We start from the raw sequence: 19,205 nt of genomic DNA on the forward strand, positions 1-19,205 counted from the left end.
GTTGGGTAACAATGAGAAAGGACAGAACGAAAAGGGGGGAAGACGGCAGCTTCTGGAAGAGGTAGGGGGCTGAATGATGTGTCCTGTCTCCAGTGGACCCCAGTGAGAATGTGACTTTAATGAACCTGAGGCCGAAGACAGGATACAGTGTCCGTGTACAGCTGAGCCGGCCAGGGGAAGGCGGGGAGGGGGCCTGGGGGCCTCCCACCCTCATGACTACAGATTGTCCTGGTGAGAGGCCAAGAGTCATCCCTTCCTGTCCCCCCAGGAGTTACTGTTCCTATGCACTCAGCAGTTGTCATGTCTTGTCCACCCCCAGGGGCCCCTGCCTTTCCCACTGGAGTTTGTCCCACCCTGTCCCCTGGGGAGCACTCTCCTGTCCAGCCCCAAGGACCCACTGAACGGTTCTGACCCCTGACCTCCGGTCCCAGAGCCCTTGCTGCAGCCATGGCTGGAGGGCTGGCACGTGGAGGGCCCTGACCGGTTGCGAGTGAGCTGGTCCTTACCCTCGGTGCCTGGGCCACTGGTGGGCGATGGTTTCCTGCTGCGCCTGTGGGATGGGGCACGGGGACAGGAGCGGCGGGAGAACGTCTCGTCCCCCCAGGCCCGCACCGCCCTCCTGACTGGACTCATGCCTGGCACCCACTACCAGCTGGATGTGCGGCTCTACCACTGCACCCTCCTGGGCCCTGCCTCGCCCCCTGCACGCGTGCTTCTGCCCCCCACTGGTATGCTCAGGAAGGGGGTTATGGGCTCGGGATGAGGGGAGGACATGGGACACAGGAAACGCCAGACCCGTAAGGACACGGGAGGTTACAGGAGAGCGGATAGACCTAGAACACAAGACGTGTGGAAAACGTGGGCATAAGGGAGAAGCAGGATATCAGACAGACGTGAACACAGGGAGGACATGGGGTGGGCAGATATTGGAGGCTGGTGAGACGTAGGTCAGCAGGAGCATATGGGATGGGGAAGGATGGGGAGGCCATGGTTTACGGGGAGAACAAGGTCATGGGGAAGATATGGTGTACCAGGAGGACATGGGGATCGGGGGAGCACAAGGCACATGGGGAAGGCCCAGCACCCTGGGAGGATCCAGGACACCAGGAGGGCCTGGCACAGAAGGAGAATGAGAGGAAGCAGAAGCTTGGGGATGAAGGGAGGGAGCCATAGGGAGAGGATGGCAGGGTGGCTCCCATTCTGGGGTCCACCGAGCAGGGGACACAGCTAGAATGGATCTGACCCCAGAACTACATACCCTGCTCCTGCCTGAGCCCTGCCTTCCCCGCCCCCGCCTCCCCAGGGCCCCCAGCCCCCCGACACCTCCATGCCCAGGCCCTCTCAGACTCTGAGATCCAGCTGACATGGCAGCGGCCAGAGGCTTCGGCTGGGCCTATATCCAAGTACATCGTGGAGGTGCAGGTGGCTGGGGGCTCAGGTGACCCCCTGTGGATGGACGTGGACAGGCCCGAGGAGACAAGCACCGTTGTCCGTGGCCTCAACGCCAGCACACGCTACCTCTTCCGTGTGCGGGCCAGTATCCAGGGTCCCGGAGACTGGAGCAGCGTCGTGGAGGAGTCTACCCTGGGTAACGGTAGGAGCTCGTGGCTTGGGAGCTAGGACACCCAAGGCCCTTCCTGACAAGTGACGGGAGTCCTAGTACTGGGGACCCTGACCCTTCCCTTCTTAGGACCCATTGTCCTAGCGCTAGGAAAATCCTGTCACTCCAGTGGACCGTTGGCCCTCGGCCTGACACCCCTCGTCCCTCCTGGTACTGGGATCTCTGACCTCTCCCTCCCTGACCCAGGCTTCCCACGATCTGCCCCTCTTATTGTGTCCAGGGCTGCAGAGTGAGGGCCCGGTCCAAGAGGTCCAAGCGGCTGCAGAGGGCCTAGATCAGCAGCTGGTACTGGCCGTAATGGGTTCTGTGTCTGCCACCTGCCTTACCATCCTGGCTGCCCTCCTGACCCTGGTGTGCATCCGCAAAAGCTGCCCGCACCGCAGACGCACCTTCACCTACCAGTCAGGATCGGTCAGTCCCCTGTACCCACCCACGTGTGCACACCCCCATCTACGTTTGCGCACACACAGTACCCGTACACCCGAGTGTGTGTGTGTATGCACGCGTGTGTGTGTTTGTGTTGCAGCCATGGGACTGCACTCAGCAGTGCTCTAGGGCACAACACATAATTGTCTTTATTTTTCTAGAACTGAACTGCGTTCATAAGTCAATTTATGTTACTGGTGAATATCGCTGGTTCAAAATAACTCTGTTCTGTCCATGTTTCACCACGGTTAATTCAGGGTCCTCCCGCTTCTCACTGGAGGTGCCGTAAGCCTGGGTGGTGTGGTGCTGACACGGGGTGGGAAGGGGGGCAGGGGCACACCTGGGCCTCATGCTGGCATCCATCCTAGCGGACCCTCCTGGACATGGGAGCCAGCCTCCATCTGCACACATTTGTGGCTGATGCCCTTAGCCCTTCTGTGGCCTCCTGCCAACAGGCCGCTCGTACTGCGAGTTCCTGGTCCCAGCCTCCATGTCTGCGAGTGTCAGGGCCAGCTCCAGGAGACTTCAGAGCCCTGAGGTGCTCCCTGTGCCCTGCGAGCATGTTCTGTGGCCCTCATACCCTTTGTCTCGACCCCTGTCACAGTCGTTCCTACTGCTCCAGAGTTGTGCCAGCTCAAGGCTCACCTGTTGCTGCCGGGGAAAGGCAGTGATGCCTCCTCTCTTCCTGGCCTCGCCATAAACCTGTCTGTTCTCGGTCTGTGCCCCTCCAGCCTGCGGGCCCATACTTGGGGTGGGGGTGCGGGGCAGTGCTGGCTTCTCTTTAGGGACCCAGCATCACCCCCTCTTGTCACCACCTCCCATCCCTCTCTCCTACCTGCCCATCCCCCACTGCTGTCCCTGATGATCCAAACTCTGCCCTTGGTCCTCCGTGCCTGGGCTCTTGATAGTTACAGCCAAGCCCTGGCATTTCAAAAAAAAACAAAAACAAAAACAAAAACCACCACCAACAAAAAAACCCTCTTCTGTCTCAAGGGCTGATCCTTGTGATAGAAAGTCTAGTGTCCAAGGCTATTGTCTCTGCCATGCCTTTAAAAACTCCCTTCAGAGATTCAATTGGCTTCTTTGTTCCAGGCTGCTCCCTCTGAGGTCAGTGCACACAGAAAGCCAGCCGCTGCTAAGGTGGGGGAAGGGTAATGAAAACAGATGTGGAGGGAAGGAGGTGGGAAAGCAGAGTTTTAACATACATATATATATAATCCTAGTTTCGAGATCTGCCCTGCCACATGTGCCTGCATGAAGGTGTGTGTGAGCGCCACACAGGAGTACCTGTGTGCATCCACTTGTGGGCACCCCCACCTGTGTATGCGTGTGTCCCCGTGCTTGTGCTCCTCCGTGGGATGGGTACGTGTGCATGCACGCGCCTACATATGGTGCCGCTGCTGGGCCACATGTGCGCCCTCGGCGATTGATGGCTTCAGGTGAATCCACATGCCCCATGTCCTTTGCCCTCGCCCATGGATCCGAGCTTCAGCTCACTTAGGGAGCCCCGCCACCAGGTCTGTGTTAACCCCCTTCCAGTCCTCATAGCGGCAGTGCCCTTGGTCCCGTTCAGCTGTTTCGTTTTCCTGCCATCCGCCCTGCCCAGGTGGCCCAGCTCCTACACAGTTGAGGGAAGTGGATGTTCCTCTTTGTGACAGTCTTTCTATCTTCAGCTCCTGGGTGGTTTTAGAGCTATAAACGGATGCCAAGTGGGTCTGCTTCTGCCACTGTGGAGAAAACCCCTCCACTGACTGCCAGCAGCTTGGGGCTTAGCCTGTAGTAGGTGCTTAATAAATGTATCCTAGCCCACTGCCCAAGGCTAGAATCCTCTCCAGAGTATCCTTGATGGCAGAAAAGCCTGGCTGTGACAGCAGCACAATGGGAAGCTCACCACTTCCCATCACAGCTCACTCCCATTCTTTCCTGTCCTAAACGTTAGAGATGTAGGGGCACTTGGGTGGCTCAGTCAGTTAAGCACCCGACTCTGGATTTCAGCTCAGGTCACGATCTCATGGTTCATGAGTTTGAGCCCCGCATCAGGCCTGGTGTCGGGCTCCACACTGTCAGTGTGGAGCCTGCTTGGGATTCTCTCTCTCCATCTCTTTCTGCCCCTCCCCAGTTCTCTCTCTCAAAGTAAATAAATAAACTTAAAAATTTTTTAGAAATATCCTCTTTCCATTGACTCATGGCTTCATGGCTTCTAGCAACCCTAAGCCCCCCACACCTGTTTTTCCAGAGCCCCACATACCTACCTGCTCTGCAGGCTGTGGCCTCTGCATCTCTCTTGGACATTTGTCCACCCAGCAGCCCCACTGATGGCTTCGTCTTCTATGATACTGTCTCAGTATGTGTCTTCTGCATGTCTGTTCCTGGCTGACCACCAGAGTGCCCTCTGCGTGGGTCTCTTTCCATTTGTCTAGCTATTCTTTGATGCCTGTCTGTGCCTTTTGCCGGCCCCATGTCTGCTGCATGGACTGTCTGCCCATTTGTCCCATCCTATGAAGGGTGAAGAAACCATCCTACAGTTCAGCTCAGGCACCCTGACGCTAACCCGGCGGCCAAAACCACAGCCCGAGCCCCTGAGTTATCCAGTGCTGGAGTGGGAAGACATCACCTTTGAGGACCTCATTGGGGAGGGGAACTTTGGCCAGGTCATCCGGGCCATGATCAAGAAGGATGGGCTCAAGATGAACGCGGCCATCAAGATGCTGAAAGGTTCCCTGGGAGTGACCCCTGACCCCAGGCCTGCCCCTCTCCTTTGTCCCACAGATCCCAGGCCCTACCTGGCCCCCTCCCGCAACTGACCCCAGCCCTCTCTAGCCATGCCTCTTCTCCAGAATTATTTCTGGCAAAAGTGATATTGGCTTCTTTCCACAGAGTATGCCTCTGAAAATGACCATCGTGACTTTGCGGGAGAATTGGAAGTTCTGTGCAAACTGGGACATCACCCCAATATCATCAACCTCTTGGGGGCTTGTGAAAACCGAGGTGAGCCCCCAGCTCATCACCTGCCCCTTCTTCCAAAACCCCGTCGACAGCCACCACCTCTGTCCACGTCACTAGCTTGCCGGAGCTTCAGGCTCCCTGTCTGCCACCGTTGGGTGCCTGCTGCCCACAGGCTGCCTGCATAGAAACCTTCACCCCGTACCTGCCTCCTTCCCTCTCAGGTTACTTGTACATCGCTATTGAATACGCCCCCTACGGGAACCTGCTAGACTTTTTGCGGAAGAGCCGGGTCCTGGAGACGGACCCAGCCTTTGCCCGGGAACACGGAACTGCCTCCACTCTCAGCTCCCGGCAGCTGCTGCGCTTTGCCAGTGATGCTGCCAACGGCATGCAGTACCTGAGCGAGAAGCAGGTGAGTGTGGGGAGGGAAGGCGTGCCAGAGGGGGCGCTGGGTCAACTGCAGGAGGTAGCGTCAGCAGGCTGTCATTGGATGTGGGGTCGAGGAGCACAGAGAAGGATGTGACCCTGAGCTGCTGGCCTGGCTAAGTACACGAGAGCACAAGGCGAGAAGCAGGCCTGGAGGAGGTGTCACGTTTGAAGCATCGGAGGAACATCTTGGTGGAGATGTTGAGTTGGTGGTTACAGATGCCGGCCTAGAACTCAGGAGAAAGAGCTAGGCCAGAAACAACAATCTGGAAGCTGTCATCCCACAGATGGTGGATGAATCTCATGGTGAGGGAGTGGGTGAGACCCACCAGGACAGGGTAGAGGTGGAGCAGGGAGTGGAGGCCCGAGCCCCAGGGTGAGGACATCCCGCTTGAATGGAAGGAAGGAGGGGACAGTAGCAGGAGGCGAGCATGATGCTGAGGAAGGACATTTTAAAGTTAGTGGAGTTTTGAGGGTCTTTGAAGCAGAGGAATAGGGGCCAGTGAGAGGGAGGGTTTGCTGGAGAGAAGTCTCTGAGGAGGTTGGAGGACCTTGTGGGCAAGACTTGGGACTCAAGGGAAAGGTCACTCTGGGCAAGAGGAGGGCCTTCCCCACTTTCCTCAATGAGGGGAGAGGAAAACGAGGCGGGGCGGGAAGGGAGCAAGTAAAGAGAAGGAGATGTGGTGTGGTCACCAAGGACAAGCCCGCCCTTGTCCCAGGAAGAGGGATGCAGCCTGAGCTTGGCCATGGGCAGCTCACAGGGAGATAGGGACAACCAGCAGTGTGAGTTTTCTAAGGCAGGAGTCGCTGGTCCAGGATAAGGCCTGGTTGACTGGGAAGAAGGGTGAGGGGCTCTTACAGGGATGGAGGGCCAGCTGTGGGGCCAGACTCCTCACTGGTCGAGGAGTCCTGGCCTTTCTCATCCCCAGTCTTCCCTGACTTCTGACTGTGCCTGCAGTTCATCCACAGGGACCTGGCTGCCCGAAATGTGCTGGTTGGGGAGAACCTGGCCTCCAAGATTGCCGACTTTGGCCTTTCTCGGGGGGAGGAAGTTTATGTGAAGAAGACGATGGTAAGTCTTAGTCCCCCCACCTCAGGTTCCATGCCTGCCCCCGGAGCCCCACACACCGGTCCCTCCTCCTCACCCAACCCCTCAAACCCACTCTCTCCCAGGGGCGTCTCCCCGTGCGCTGGATGGCCATTGAGTCTCTGAACTACAGTGTCTACACCACCAAGAGTGATGTGTGAGTATGGGGCTCAGAAGGAGCAGGGCTTATGGTCCCGCAGGGATGCACACAGACATAACGTAGACACGCCTCAGACACGTCTCAGATAGTACAAGGCACGATTGGGACATTCCCAACGTATATTCCACGCGTGACATAGGTGTGACACAAGTGTGCCTTGGATATACCTTGGCGATGCTCAGCATCTTAGTGGGAAGGCGGAGGGGAGTGGGGGGGACAGTGCTAGTTAGAAGGAGGTGTGGTCTTGGAAGGTGTTTCAGTGGTAGGATTGGGGTAGGGAAGTTTAGGGCTGTGCTCATCTAAGAGACTGGGAGATACCTTGGAGAGGTTTGGGAATGTGGGTGGATAATGCCTAGGTGGATGGAAAGACCACCCCAGGAATGTTCTCACCTTCGTCTCTGAAGGGTGGTATCATCCCCACCTGAGGACCTAACCAGACCATAACCCCCAAGACCCCCTCTTTGTGCTCCTCACCCCCATATGACCATCGTGGCCCACCTCTGCTCCTCTTTCCAGGGAACCTGGCCTGCCCATCCCTCCAGCTCTGGCTCTGCCCATTTGCCACCAGCCCTTTGGCCTGGCCTGCCTTGCTCACTGTCCATCACACCAACCGCCCCTCTGACCACCACTCAACTGCTTCCTGCTTCTGCCCCCAAACCCCCTAGGTCCCCTCCCCCTGACTAGAACTCCCACCCTGGTCTCACCTGCATGGAGGTTGCAACAGCATAAGAGGCAGTTAAAAGCAAGGGCTTTGGAATCAAGTTGTCAGGGTTTGATTCCACTTCTACCACTTACTAGCTGTGTGACCTTGGGAAAGCTAGCTAATCTCTCAGTACCTCAGTGTCTCCATCTATAGAATGGGGAGAATGATAGTACCTACATCATAAGGTTGGTGTGAGGGTTCAATGAATTAACATATATGTTAAATGATGAGTGCCTGGCCCATAGTAAGTGTGTGATACAAATGTTAGCTATGATGATGTTGAGCCTGGGAGTGGCTATGAAGGACTTTGAGTGGACAGAGACGGCAGCTGGCCAAGGCAGACACTTGCAGAGTAGACACACGCAGGGGGCGGGAGGGGCAGCACCCTTGGGGTAGATGGACACTGAACTGCTGGGCCCTGGGGTCTAGAAGATCGCTAAGTACATCCTTCTCATTTCAGTTGGTCCTTTGGGGTCCTCCTCTGGGAGATCGTGAGCCTTGGTGAGTCCCTGACCCCCACCCGCCAGAGTGCCCTCTCCTTACCCCCACCCCGGTCCCTGGGCTGAGAGAGTTTTGTCCTCTCCTGCAGGGGGCACGCCGTACTGTGGCATGACCTGTGCTGAGCTGTATGAGAAGCTGCCTCAGGGCTACCGCATGGAGCAGCCTCGTAACTGTGACGATGAAGTGTGAGTCTCCTCAGCCTGGAGCCCCGTGACCCCATCACCCCAGCTAGCCCTGACCCCTCATCTCAGCAATGCCCCCATCTGCAGGTACGAGCTGATGCGTCAGTGCTGGCGGGACCGTCCATACGAGCGACCCCCCTTTGCCCAGATTGCACTGCAGCTGGGCCGGATGCTGGAAGCCAGGAAGGTGAGGAGGCTGGGATGACAGGGACTAGGGCTCATCAGGCTCCAGGGGTGTCCTCTCATACGAGCCAGAGAGCAGCAGCCTCTATGTCCTTGTCCCCACCACTTGCTGCAGGACAGCGAGGCGGGACCTCTGGATGCCACCCCCCCTTTCCAGTGCCCCATGGGTTGGACACGAGGCTCTCCTAACTCTTCTGAGGCCCCAGCAGCAAATCCCTCCCCTAGCTCCCAACTGTTTACCCATCTTCCTCTGCTGGGGCTATCAGCCCATTCTCCTCTGGGCCACCTCTCCTCACCTGGCACAGAGCCAGAGTGACAACGCATGAATGGCCAACCAACCAAATGGGCGGATGGAGGAATGAATGATACAGTAAGTGAATGAATGGAAAGAATTAGTGGATGGATGATGTAATAAACATATGAATAAATACATAAATAACTGACTCTAGTAACCATGTGGATAAATAATCAGATAAATATAAATGAAGAAACCTATCAGAGTAAATGCAAAAAGCGTTCTTCGTTTAAACTAATGACTAAATAGCTATAGGAATTCACAAACTGTCTCAAGAATAAAGGAATGATCAGGAGCACCTGGCTGGCTCAGTTGGTGGAGCATTCTTGATCTCAAAGTTGTGAGTTCGAGCCCCATGTTGGGTATACAGATTACTCAAAGATAAAATATTTTTAAAAAGCAAGCAAAAAGTAAGGAATGACCAAATAACCATATAAATGGCTAAATCACCCAAAATACCCTGATGAATAAATGAATGAATGAACAAAAAATTCACTTGTTGAGTGCATTAACAAAAAAACTAAGATGTAGGATAAGAAAGATGAGATATATGCAGTGGACCCTTGAACAATGTATGACTAAGGGGTACTGATCCCTTATGTAGTCAAAAATCTGCATATAACTTTTGCCTTTCCCAAAACTTAATTACTAGTAGCTGAACTTTTGACTGGAAGCCTTACTGATGACATAAACAGTCAACTAACATGTATTTTGTATATGTATTATACATTGTATTCTTATACTAAAGTAAGCTAGAGAAAAGAAAAAGATCATGAAGAAGAGAAAATACACTGACAGTCCTGTACCACATTTATTGAAAAAAATCTGGTATAAGTGGACCCATACAGTTAAAATCCATGTTGGTCAAGAGTCAATTATGTATACAATGGACTATTACCCAGCTATGAAGAGAATGAAATCAAGGGGTGCCTGGGTAGCTCAGTCGGTTAAGCATCTGACTCTCGATTTCAGAGTCTCATGGTTCATGAGTTCAAGCCCCACATCAGGCTCTGCAATGACAGCATGGATTCTCTGTCATGGGAATTCTCTGTCTCCCTCTTTCTCTCTCTGCCCCTCCCCAACTCACACTTCCCAATAGATTTTTTTTTTAATATTTGTTTGTTTTTGAGAGAGCACGAGCAGGGGAGGGGCAGAGAAAGAGGGAGACAGAATCCAAATCAGGCTCTGAGGTTGTCTGTGCTGTCAGCACAGAGCCGGGCATGGGGCTCAAACTCACAGACCCCAAGTTCATGACCTGAGCTGAAGTCAGACACTTAACCAACTGAGCCACCCCGGCGCCCCTACAACTCTCTCTCCCTCTCTCTCAAAAATAAATAAACTTAAAAAAAAATAATAAAAAGAATGAAATCTTGCCATTCACAACAACGTGGATGCATCTAGAGAGTACTATGCTAAGTAAGAGAGAGACAAATACCATAGGACTTTACTTATGTGTGGAATCTAAAAAATAAATAAAACAGAAATTCATAAATACGGAGAACAAACTAGTGATTGCTCGAAGGGAGAAGGGGGGCAAAAGCGGTGAAGACTAAGAGGTACAAACTTCCACTTATACAATAAATAAGTCACAGGGCTGAAAGTACAGCATAGGGAACAGAGCCAATAATACTGTAATAACTTTGTGCGATGACAGATGGTAACTGTCAAATCACTATGTTGTACACCTGAACCTAATACAATATCGTACGTCCACTACACTTCAGCGAAAAAGTTTAAAAAAAAATTTTTTTTTAATGTTTATTTATTTTTGAGACAGAGAGAGACAGAGCATGAACGGGGGAGGGTCAGACAGAGAGGGAGACACAGAATCTGAAACGGGCTCCAGGCTCTGAGCTGTCAGCCCAGAGCCCGACGCGGGGCTCGAACTCACGGACTGTGAGATCATGACCTGAGCCGAAGTCGGACGCCCAACCGACTGAGCCACCCAGGCGCCCCGAAAAAGTTTTTTGAAAGAAGAAAAAAGAAAAAAAATTCCTGTGGAACAATTGTGTCAAGGGCCTCTCACCTGGATGCCGAGCTGTGGTCTATCCTGGCTGGTGAGGGCTGCCCTCAGCCATTGGGCCATCTTGAATCTAGTTCAGTGTCTCTTCAAGTGCCCCCAGCACCTGGAAGTCAGGGAGCTCCAGGCCAGAGTCGCCCGCATCCCTGGCCCCCACTAAAGCTTGCTCTGCCCCCCAGGCCTATGTGAACATGTCGCTGTTTGAGAACTTCACTTATGCGGGCATCGACGCCACAGCTGAGGAGGCCTGAGCTACTGTCGAGCCAGAACCGGGCTCTGCTGGCCAGAGCAAGCTCCGCTGTCCACCCTGTGACTTCGGATCCTCACAGCCTCTGACCTGAACTTCGTCAAGCAATCTTTTTTTTAACTTAAGAAAAGAAGGGACCCTGGGGTGGGGTGGGCTTAGGGGCCTTGGGTCCTCATCCCTCGCAGCTGCTCCCAGGCCACGTGCAGCTACTCTTACAGCGACCCTTCACACCCTTCCTTCTAGTTGAGCTGCTCCACGAGTGTACCCCTCTTCTGCCACTCCCCACGCTCAACCACCCTCCCCCTGCATCTCCTCCACCCAAGCCGGCACCCACACCACTAACATTCCCCTTTAGGCTACGTCCCCGCCCCCCACCCCCAGCCCCCAGCTTTGTAATCCCAAAACAAATAAATGCTCTGAGAAACCCCAGCCCACGTCTTCGACTGCTGGCCAATCCCAAGGAAAAGTCGAACCAGAGGGCAACTGGACTAAGAAAAGAAACGCTGTCCCGAGTTGCACAGTCGCAGGCCCAAACCCTCTGTTGGGGTCACCTCTCCACGATATGGGTGCTGTGGAAGACCCATTTTACGCAGACCCCACCATCCACGTGTCTGTGCTATGAGAAGCTGTTTCCCCATCACCAGCAGGGCTCCCTACATCTCGCCGTAGCTGCCAGTCTAGGAGTCTATGCTGGGTCCAAACTGCACACCAGGGGTGACTCAGACTGACGCCTCAGCGCCACACAGGTTCCAACTTCTCCTTACGTCTCCAGGTGGCCTTCCCTGGTAGGAAGGCTTGGTAGCCACCTTACTGGCCGGCCTGTGGGCCCCAAAGGAGGAAGGCAGAGGTCACTTCGAACTTCAGCCAGCCACAGTAGGATTCCTTTGCCTTCCTCAGGGTCTCATAGTGTGCCGGGAGGCGCCCTTGTCCTCCGAGCTAGGCCCGCATCGCTCCCTCAGGCTGAGTGGCCCTCGGGTTTGCTTCTCCTTTGGATTTGCCACTGCTGTCCTCAGATTTCTCTCCCACTGGTCCTTAAGAAACAAGACTTGTCTTGGGGCACCTGGATGGCTCGGTCGGTTAAGCGTCCAACTTCGGTTCAGGTCATGATCTCACAGTTTGTGAGTTCGAGCCCTGTGTCGGGCTCTGTGCTGACAGAGCCTGGAGCCTGCTTTGGAGTCTGTGTCTCCCTCTCTCTGCCCACCCCTATTCGCTCTCTCGCTCTCCTTCTCTCTCAAAAACAAAAAAGAAACAAGACTTGTCCTGCTGCACACTTTTTTTTCCCAGTGAATCAGATGAAATCAAAGAAGGCATAGCACAGTGTGGCATTGCTTAAGAGCATGATTCTGGAATCCCACAGACCCATGTCCACCTTCCTGCTATATCACCTACTGTCTGTGTGACCTTGGTGGAGTCACTTAACCTCTCTGAGCTTCATTTTTCTTCTCTGAAAAATGGGGTTAGTAATAGCTGCCTCACTGTTGTTAGCACTGAGATCACACGGGCACGGGCTGCACTGAGGCTGGTACATAGTAAGTACTAAGTGTCAGCCGATGTTATGTACAAATGCAGGGAGTTTGGAAGGGGTGGTTGTGATGATCAGAATCTGTATTCCAAGAAGACCTGAATGGTTGGAGCTTAGGGCTGACGTTAAGAAGAAATGAACTGGAGTAATTGGGAGGCTATGCAGGACAGGGGAGGTAGAATTTGCTACAATGAAATTTCAGATCTACTTCAGGGATATCTTGAGGTCCAGGATGTAGGGATTCAAAAGCTGTCCTTGAAGGTGCCTGGCTGGCTCAGTCAGAACATGCAACTCTTGATCTTGGGGTCATGAGTTCGAACCCCATGCTGGGCATGGAGCCTACTTAAAAAAAAAAAGTCCTTGATGGAGACCAATATATAAACAAAGGTGACCCTGTGGGGTGACAGGTATATAAACAATGAAATAGAGCAGTGTAAATAGAGCAGTTATCAGAGAAGGAGGGGGCCTGGGAAACACATAGAAGGGAGGTAGAGTCAGAAAACTTTTCCAGAGAAAGTGACATCTTAATTTAGGCCACGAAGTAAAAGGAGTTTGCCAGGCGGTAAGATCCTGGCGGAGGAAACAGCACCTGTGACATGGATATGTTCAAGAGCTGCAAAGAGTTCTGTCACTGGAGCAAAGGGAGAACATAGCTCTGTGAAGGGACCCATGCTGGGCTTTCCAGGCAGCGTCAAGGAGGGGGGTCTTTATCCTCAGGGCAGAGAGCAGCCACAGAAGAGCTGAATAGCCGGGTGTGCCCTGATCAGATCCGCATCTTTTAAAAGACCACCCAGGCCACTGTGTGGAGGATGGATTACAGAGGAGCAAAGAGTGAAGGTGAAGGTATGCCCATAAACGTAAATACCTTAGATGAAACGGACAAATTCCTAGAAAGAAAAGAACTACCAAAATTGACCCAAGAAAAAATAAGGCAATCTGAATAGGCTTATAACAAGTGAGGAGATTAAATTGCTAATTTTAAAACTACCATCAAAGAAAAACTCACACTCAGGTGGCTTCACTGGGGAATTCTACCAAACATTTAAAGAAGAATAAATACTGGGCCGCCTGGGTGGCTCAGTCGCTTAAGCGCCAGACTTCAGCTCAGGTCATGACCTCACAGTTCATGGGTTCAAGCCCCGCGTTGGGCTCTGTGCTGACAGCTCAGAGCCTGGAGCCTGCTTCGGATTCTGTGTCTCCCTCTCTCTCTGCCCCTTCTTGGCTCACACTCTGTCTCTCTCTCTCTCTCTGAAAAATAATTAGACATTTAAAAAAAATAAAGAAGAATAACTATTAATTCTTCACAAACTCATCCAAAAACTAGGAAAGAATAGTTTTCAATTCATTCTGTGAAGCCAGTATCATTACCCTGATAGTTAGAGCATAGACATCACAAGAAAACATCAGACTGGTATATCTTATGAACGTGGATATGAAGAATATTTCTTATTTCTCAAGAAAATACAGTTAACTCTTGAACAACATGGGTTTGAACTGCATGGGGTCCACTTATATGCAGACTTTTTTCAATAATTTATAGTACTAGAAATGTATTTTATTTTCCTTATGGTTTTCTTAACCTTTTTTTTCTCTAGCTTACTTTAGTGTAAAAATACTGTATCTGATACATATAACCTACAAAATATGTGTTAATCAACTGTTATCAGTAAAACTTCTGGTCAACAATAGGCTATCAGTAGTTAAAGTGGAAGGTTATATGCAGATTTTTGACTGTGTGGGAGGCTGGTGCCCGCTAATCCCCACATTGTTCAAGGGCCATCTGTATTAACAAACAGAATCCAGAAACATATAAAAAGGATTATATACCAAATGGGATCTATCTCAGGAATGCAAGGTTGGTTTAACATTCAAAAACCAATTAATGTGGGGCGCCTGGGTGGCTCAGTCAGGCGTCCAACTCTTGACTTCAGCTCAGGTCATGATCTTACAGTTCATGGGTTTGAGCCCTACATTGGGCTCTGTGCTGACAGTGCAGAGCCTTCTTGGGATTTTCTGCCTCTGTCTCTCTCTGCCTCCCTTAAGCTCTCTGCCCCTCTCCCACTCTCTCTCTCTCTCTCAAAATAAATAAACTTAAAAACATTTAATGTAATATATCATATCAATAGAATAAAAAATTTCAAGCTACATAGATCATCTCAAAACAGAAAAACCATTTGACAAAACCCAGTACCCTTTCATGATTAAAACACAAGCTAGGAATCAAAGGAAACTTTGCCAACCTGACATAGAGCATTTCAAAAACCCACAGCTAACATCATATTTAGTAGTGGAAGCCTGAATGCTTTCCCCCTAAGATCAGCAACATGACAAGGATATCTGTTCTCCCGACTTCTATTCAATGTTGTACTGGAGATTCAAGCCAAAGCACCTAGGCAAGAAAAAGAAATAAACAGCACCCAGACTGGAAAGGAAGAAGTAAAACTATCTCTATTTGCAGATGACATGATTGTGTATATCAGAAATCTAAGGGATCCACTAAAAACTATGGGAACTAATAAGTGAGTTCAGCAAGCTTGCAGTGCATAAGATCAACACACAAAACAGTTTTCTTCTACACATTTGCAATGGAAAATCCAAAAATGAAGAAAACAACTCCATTTATAATAGCATTTAAAAAGGTAAAATACTTATGAGGACTTTAAGAGACAAAACAGATGAACATAAGGGAAGGGAAACAAAAATAAAAACAGGGAGGGGGACAAAACAGAAGAGACTCATAAATATGGAGAACAAACTGAGGGTTACAGGAGGGGTTGTGGGAGGGGGGATGGGCTAAATGGGGAAGGGGAACTAAGGAATCTACTCCTGAAATCATTGTTGCACTATATGCTAACTAATTTGGATGTAAATTTAAAAAAAAGAAAAAAGAAAATTTTTTTAAAAGGTAAATACTTAGGAATGTATATAACAAAGAGTGCAAAACTCATACTCTGAAAACTACAAAACATCACTGAAAGAAATTAAAAGAAGTTTAAATAAATGGACAAGCAACTCATGTTCATGATTGGAAAACTTAATATTATTAAGGTGATCATACCTCCCAAATTGTTGTACAGACTCAATGAAATCCTCATCGGAATCTCGGCTAGCTTCTTAGTAGAAATTGACAAAGCCGATTCTAACACCCATATGGAATTGCAGGGGATCCAGAAAACCCAAAATAATCTGGAAAAAGAATAACAAAGTTGCAGGACTCACACTTCCCAATTTCAAAACTAACTACAAAGCAGCAAATATCAGATAAATGAATAGAATAGAATAGAATAGAATAGAATAGAATAGAATAGGACAGTCCAGAAATAAACCCATGTGTCTAAGGTCAACTGATTTTTAACAAAGGCACCAAAGACCATTCAATGGGGAAAGAATAGTCTTCAACAATGTTGCTGAAACAAATGAATAGCCACATGCAAAAGAATGAAGTTGGACCTCTACCCAAACACTATATACAGAATTAACTCAAAACGGATCAAAGACCTAAATGCAAAAGCTAAACTATAAAACCCTTAAAAGAAAACACGGGAGTAAATCTTCATGACCTCAGATTTGGTAATGGACTCTTAGGGCAACAAAAGTACAAGTAACAAAATAAAAAGTAGATAAATTAGATTTCATCAGAATAGTAAACTTGTGCATCCAAGGTCACCATCAAGAAGGTGAAAAGACAACCTACAGAATGGGGAAAATGTTTGCAAATCATGTATCTGATAAGGGACTTGTATCTAGAATATATGAAGAAGACTTACAACTCAATAATAAAGAGTCAACCCAATTTTTAAACGAGCAAAGGATTTAAAAAAAATTTTTTTTAACATTTATTCATCTTTGAGAGAGCGTGAGTGGGGGAGGAGCAGAGAGACAGGGAGACACAGAATCTGAAGCAGGCTCCAGGCTCTGAGCTGTCAGCACAGAGCCCGATGCGGGACTCAGACTCACTGACCGCAAGATCATGACCTGAGCCAAAGTCGGATGCTTACTGACTGAGCCACCTAGGCGCCCTAATTTTTTTCTTTCTTTATTTTTTGGAGAGAGAGAGAGTGTGTGTGGTTGCACACACGCACGTTCACATGGATGTTGGGGAGGGGCAAAGGGAGAGAGAATCCTAAGCAGGCTTCACATGGGGCTCAATGCGGGGCTCGACATGAGGTTTGATCCCACCACCCTGGAATTGCAACCAGAGCCAAAATCAAGAGTCGGTCACTCAACTAACTAAGCCAGGCACCCCAGATGAGCAAAGAATTTGAATAGATCTTTCTCCAAACAAGATCTACAGATAGCCAATAAGCACATGAAAAGATGTTTGACATGATCAATCATCAGGGAAATGAAAATCAAAACCATAAGGAGATACAAATTCACACCCACCAGGATGGTTACAATCAAAAAGATAACAAGTGTTGGCAAGGAGAAATCAGAGCCCTTATACACCACTGGCGGGAATGTAAAATTGTGTATCCTGTTTAGAAAACAGTCCGGCAGTTCCTCAATTAAACATAAGTTTCCAGGGGTGCTTGGGTGGCTCAGTGAGTTAAGCATCCATCTCTTGATTTGGGCTCAGGTCATGATCTTGAGGTTCCTGAGTTTGAACCACGCGTCAGGCTCTGTGCGGACAGCCTGGGATTATCTCATTTCCTTTCTCTCTGCCCCTCTGCCTCTCACAGTTTCTCTCTCTCTCTCTCTCTCTCTCCCTCTTTCAAAATAAATAAACTTAAAAAAATACATATATCCACACAAAAACTTGTACACAAATGTTTATAGAAACATATTCGTAATGCCAAAACGTGGAAAGAACTCAAATGGTTAATGACAGATAAAATGTGGTCTATCCACATGGTGGAGTATTATACAGCCATTAAAAGGGAATGATGTACTGACACATGCTACAATATGCGTGAGCCTTGGGAATACTATCTTAAGTAAAGAAGCTAGGCACAAAAGACCACATATTGCATTTTCTTGTATTTCACTCATAGGAAATGTCCAGAATAGGCAAATCTATAGAGGTAGAAAGTAGAGGAGTGCCTGCTTAGGGCTAAGTAGGAGGGCAAGAGCTCAAAATTTCATAGTTCTTCCTGAGGAGATAAAAAAGATCAGATCTAAAATTGACTAAGGCTGCACATATATGTGAATACTAAATTCACAATTTAAGTGGGTAGATTTATGGCATGTGAATTATATCTCCATAAAAGTGTTAAAGAAAGAAAGCGTGAAGGCAGGGAGATCAGTGATCAGTGAGTTCCAGTAGTGCAGGCAAGAGGTGGTGAGCCGGGGGGGGGGGGGGGGGGGGGGTTGCGGGGGGTGGAGAAGGAATGCACAGGAGGAAGAATCAGGGGAGGGGGTTGACTATGGCAGGGAGGGGAAGGGAAGAATCTAGGATTACTGCCAAGCTTCTGTATAGATGACTGGGTTGATGGAGTTACCAGTTACTAAAAAAAAACAGCAGCTAATGCTTACATGGTACTTACCTGCCAGGGGCTGTTCCGGGCACTTTGTACATATGAATTCCTTCAATCCTGAACAACCCTCTTAGGTAGGCACCACTATTATCATCCCCATTTTACAGGAGAGAAAACAAGCTTGGAGACGGTAAGTAACTTAACCAAAGTCTGACAGCTAGGAAATAGCAGAGCTAGATTCAAACCTAGCTATTCTGATTTCAGGGTCTCTCTCTTAAGACGTAATGCTATGCTGCTTCTCTAGCACAGTGGAAAGAGGCCAGACTGGGGTAGAATACAACTTCCAAATTCAACACAGATGCATTGATCGTATGCGGCATGCCTCGGATCCCGGGTCCACATTTCCACTGTGGCCTCCTCGCAGCCGAGCCCCGCTACAGACAAGGCGGCAATCTGCGGGACAGAGCACCCAGATTCTCAGCCTCGGCTGCCCACACCTGTTCTGGCTTTAGTCCTCACTGTTTCCCTCAGTGGTTGTATTCCTGCAGGGGACGGCCTGGGTTGGGCAGGGGGTGGAGCAAGAGACCAGCCCAGCAGCACAAACTTGTTTCCAGAGAAATAGTGGGAAAGGGAAGAGAAAAGGCCAAGGCACACCTCTCCAAGCCTCAGTAGGCAGACGGCTGGGGAAGGCCTCCCTGAGCACGTTATCCAAGGGGCCCCACTGCAGCCCATCTAGGCCACAAAAACGGAACTCCCGCCAGTCAGCCCTGAGTCATTCCCCCTTGGCCCCCCAAGGAAGGGGTGATTTCCTGCCTCGCCCTCCAGCCAGCTCAGGCTCCTCCCACCGGCTGTGGGTCCTCTTATCTCACCCAGGCCCTCTCCCAGGGCAGAGCCAGTCAACTAGGGGGCTGGCTGCAGGGGCTGGCCTGCCTGTTCCCACAGCAAGAAACGTGGACTCAGGGGTCAAAGAGAGCCCGGCAGGTCAGGAGCCAGGATGTCTCATGGAGGATGGAGGACAGAGGGCTGACCTGACCAGGTCCCCTGCAGCCCTCTCACTTGGGGTCACTGCTGGACAAATACTGGTCCTTTTCCATTTACCTGAAGTAAGCCTCTCTTGATGCCTGTTTTGAACTCAGCCTCCTGCTGTGGGAGAGACTCACACCAGGCCCTGTGCCGGGCACATACTATTAAATAAATGAATGAGACAGAAGAAACAGTGGTCCTAATGAGAAGTGCCTCTGTAGTCTCTAAAAGAACAGGCTTTGGAATCAAACAGATCTGAATTCATATCTCAGCTCTGCCCCTTAAGAGTGACTTTGGACAACTCATTTAACCTATCTCGGCTGCATTTTAGCTTCTGGAGAGTAAGGACAAGGGCCTGATAGAGTCATGGTGTGAAGAAATGAGACCGTGCAATAGCATGGTGCTGACAAATAGCTAGTGTTGATTAATACTAGGTGTTGATTAAT

At 50.2% G+C, this 19,205-nt stretch overlaps 1 protein-coding gene and 1 pseudogene across 1 annotated transcript in view; both read left to right on the top strand.

The window, feature by feature from the left end:
* The window catches only part of LOC123596787, a 21,064-nt pseudogene extending 19,487 nt beyond the window's left edge, over window positions 1–1,577 (top strand).
* Window positions 1–11,226, top strand: part of TIE1 (tyrosine kinase with immunoglobulin like and EGF like domains 1) — a 20,417-nt gene extending 9,191 nt beyond the window's left edge. The window contains exons 11-23 of the mRNA XM_045476961.1: window positions 94–231; window positions 432–728; window positions 1,304–1,594; window positions 1,842–2,032; window positions 4,552–4,762; window positions 4,925–5,035; window positions 5,215–5,405; window positions 6,378–6,491; window positions 6,593–6,663; window positions 7,830–7,870; window positions 7,959–8,055; window positions 8,140–8,239; window positions 10,730–11,226. Coding sequence (XP_045332917.1) covers window positions 94–231; window positions 432–728; window positions 1,304–1,594; window positions 1,842–2,032; window positions 4,552–4,762; window positions 4,925–5,035; window positions 5,215–5,405; window positions 6,378–6,491; window positions 6,593–6,663; window positions 7,830–7,870; window positions 7,959–8,055; window positions 8,140–8,239; window positions 10,730–10,801 — 1,925 coding nt within the window. The 3' untranslated portion in view covers window positions 10,802–11,226. The remainder of the gene's footprint in view (window positions 1–93; window positions 232–431; window positions 729–1,303; window positions 1,595–1,841; window positions 2,033–4,551; window positions 4,763–4,924; window positions 5,036–5,214; window positions 5,406–6,377; window positions 6,492–6,592; window positions 6,664–7,829; window positions 7,871–7,958; window positions 8,056–8,139; window positions 8,240–10,729) is intronic.
* Window positions 11,227–19,205: the final 7,979 nt, after the last annotated feature.

Source organism: Leopardus geoffroyi, chromosome C1 (assembly GCF_018350155.1).
Source record: "Leopardus geoffroyi isolate Oge1 chromosome C1, O.geoffroyi_Oge1_pat1.0, whole genome shotgun sequence".
In the NCBI taxonomy this organism is placed as follows: domain Eukaryota; kingdom Metazoa; phylum Chordata; class Mammalia; order Carnivora; family Felidae; genus Leopardus; species Leopardus geoffroyi.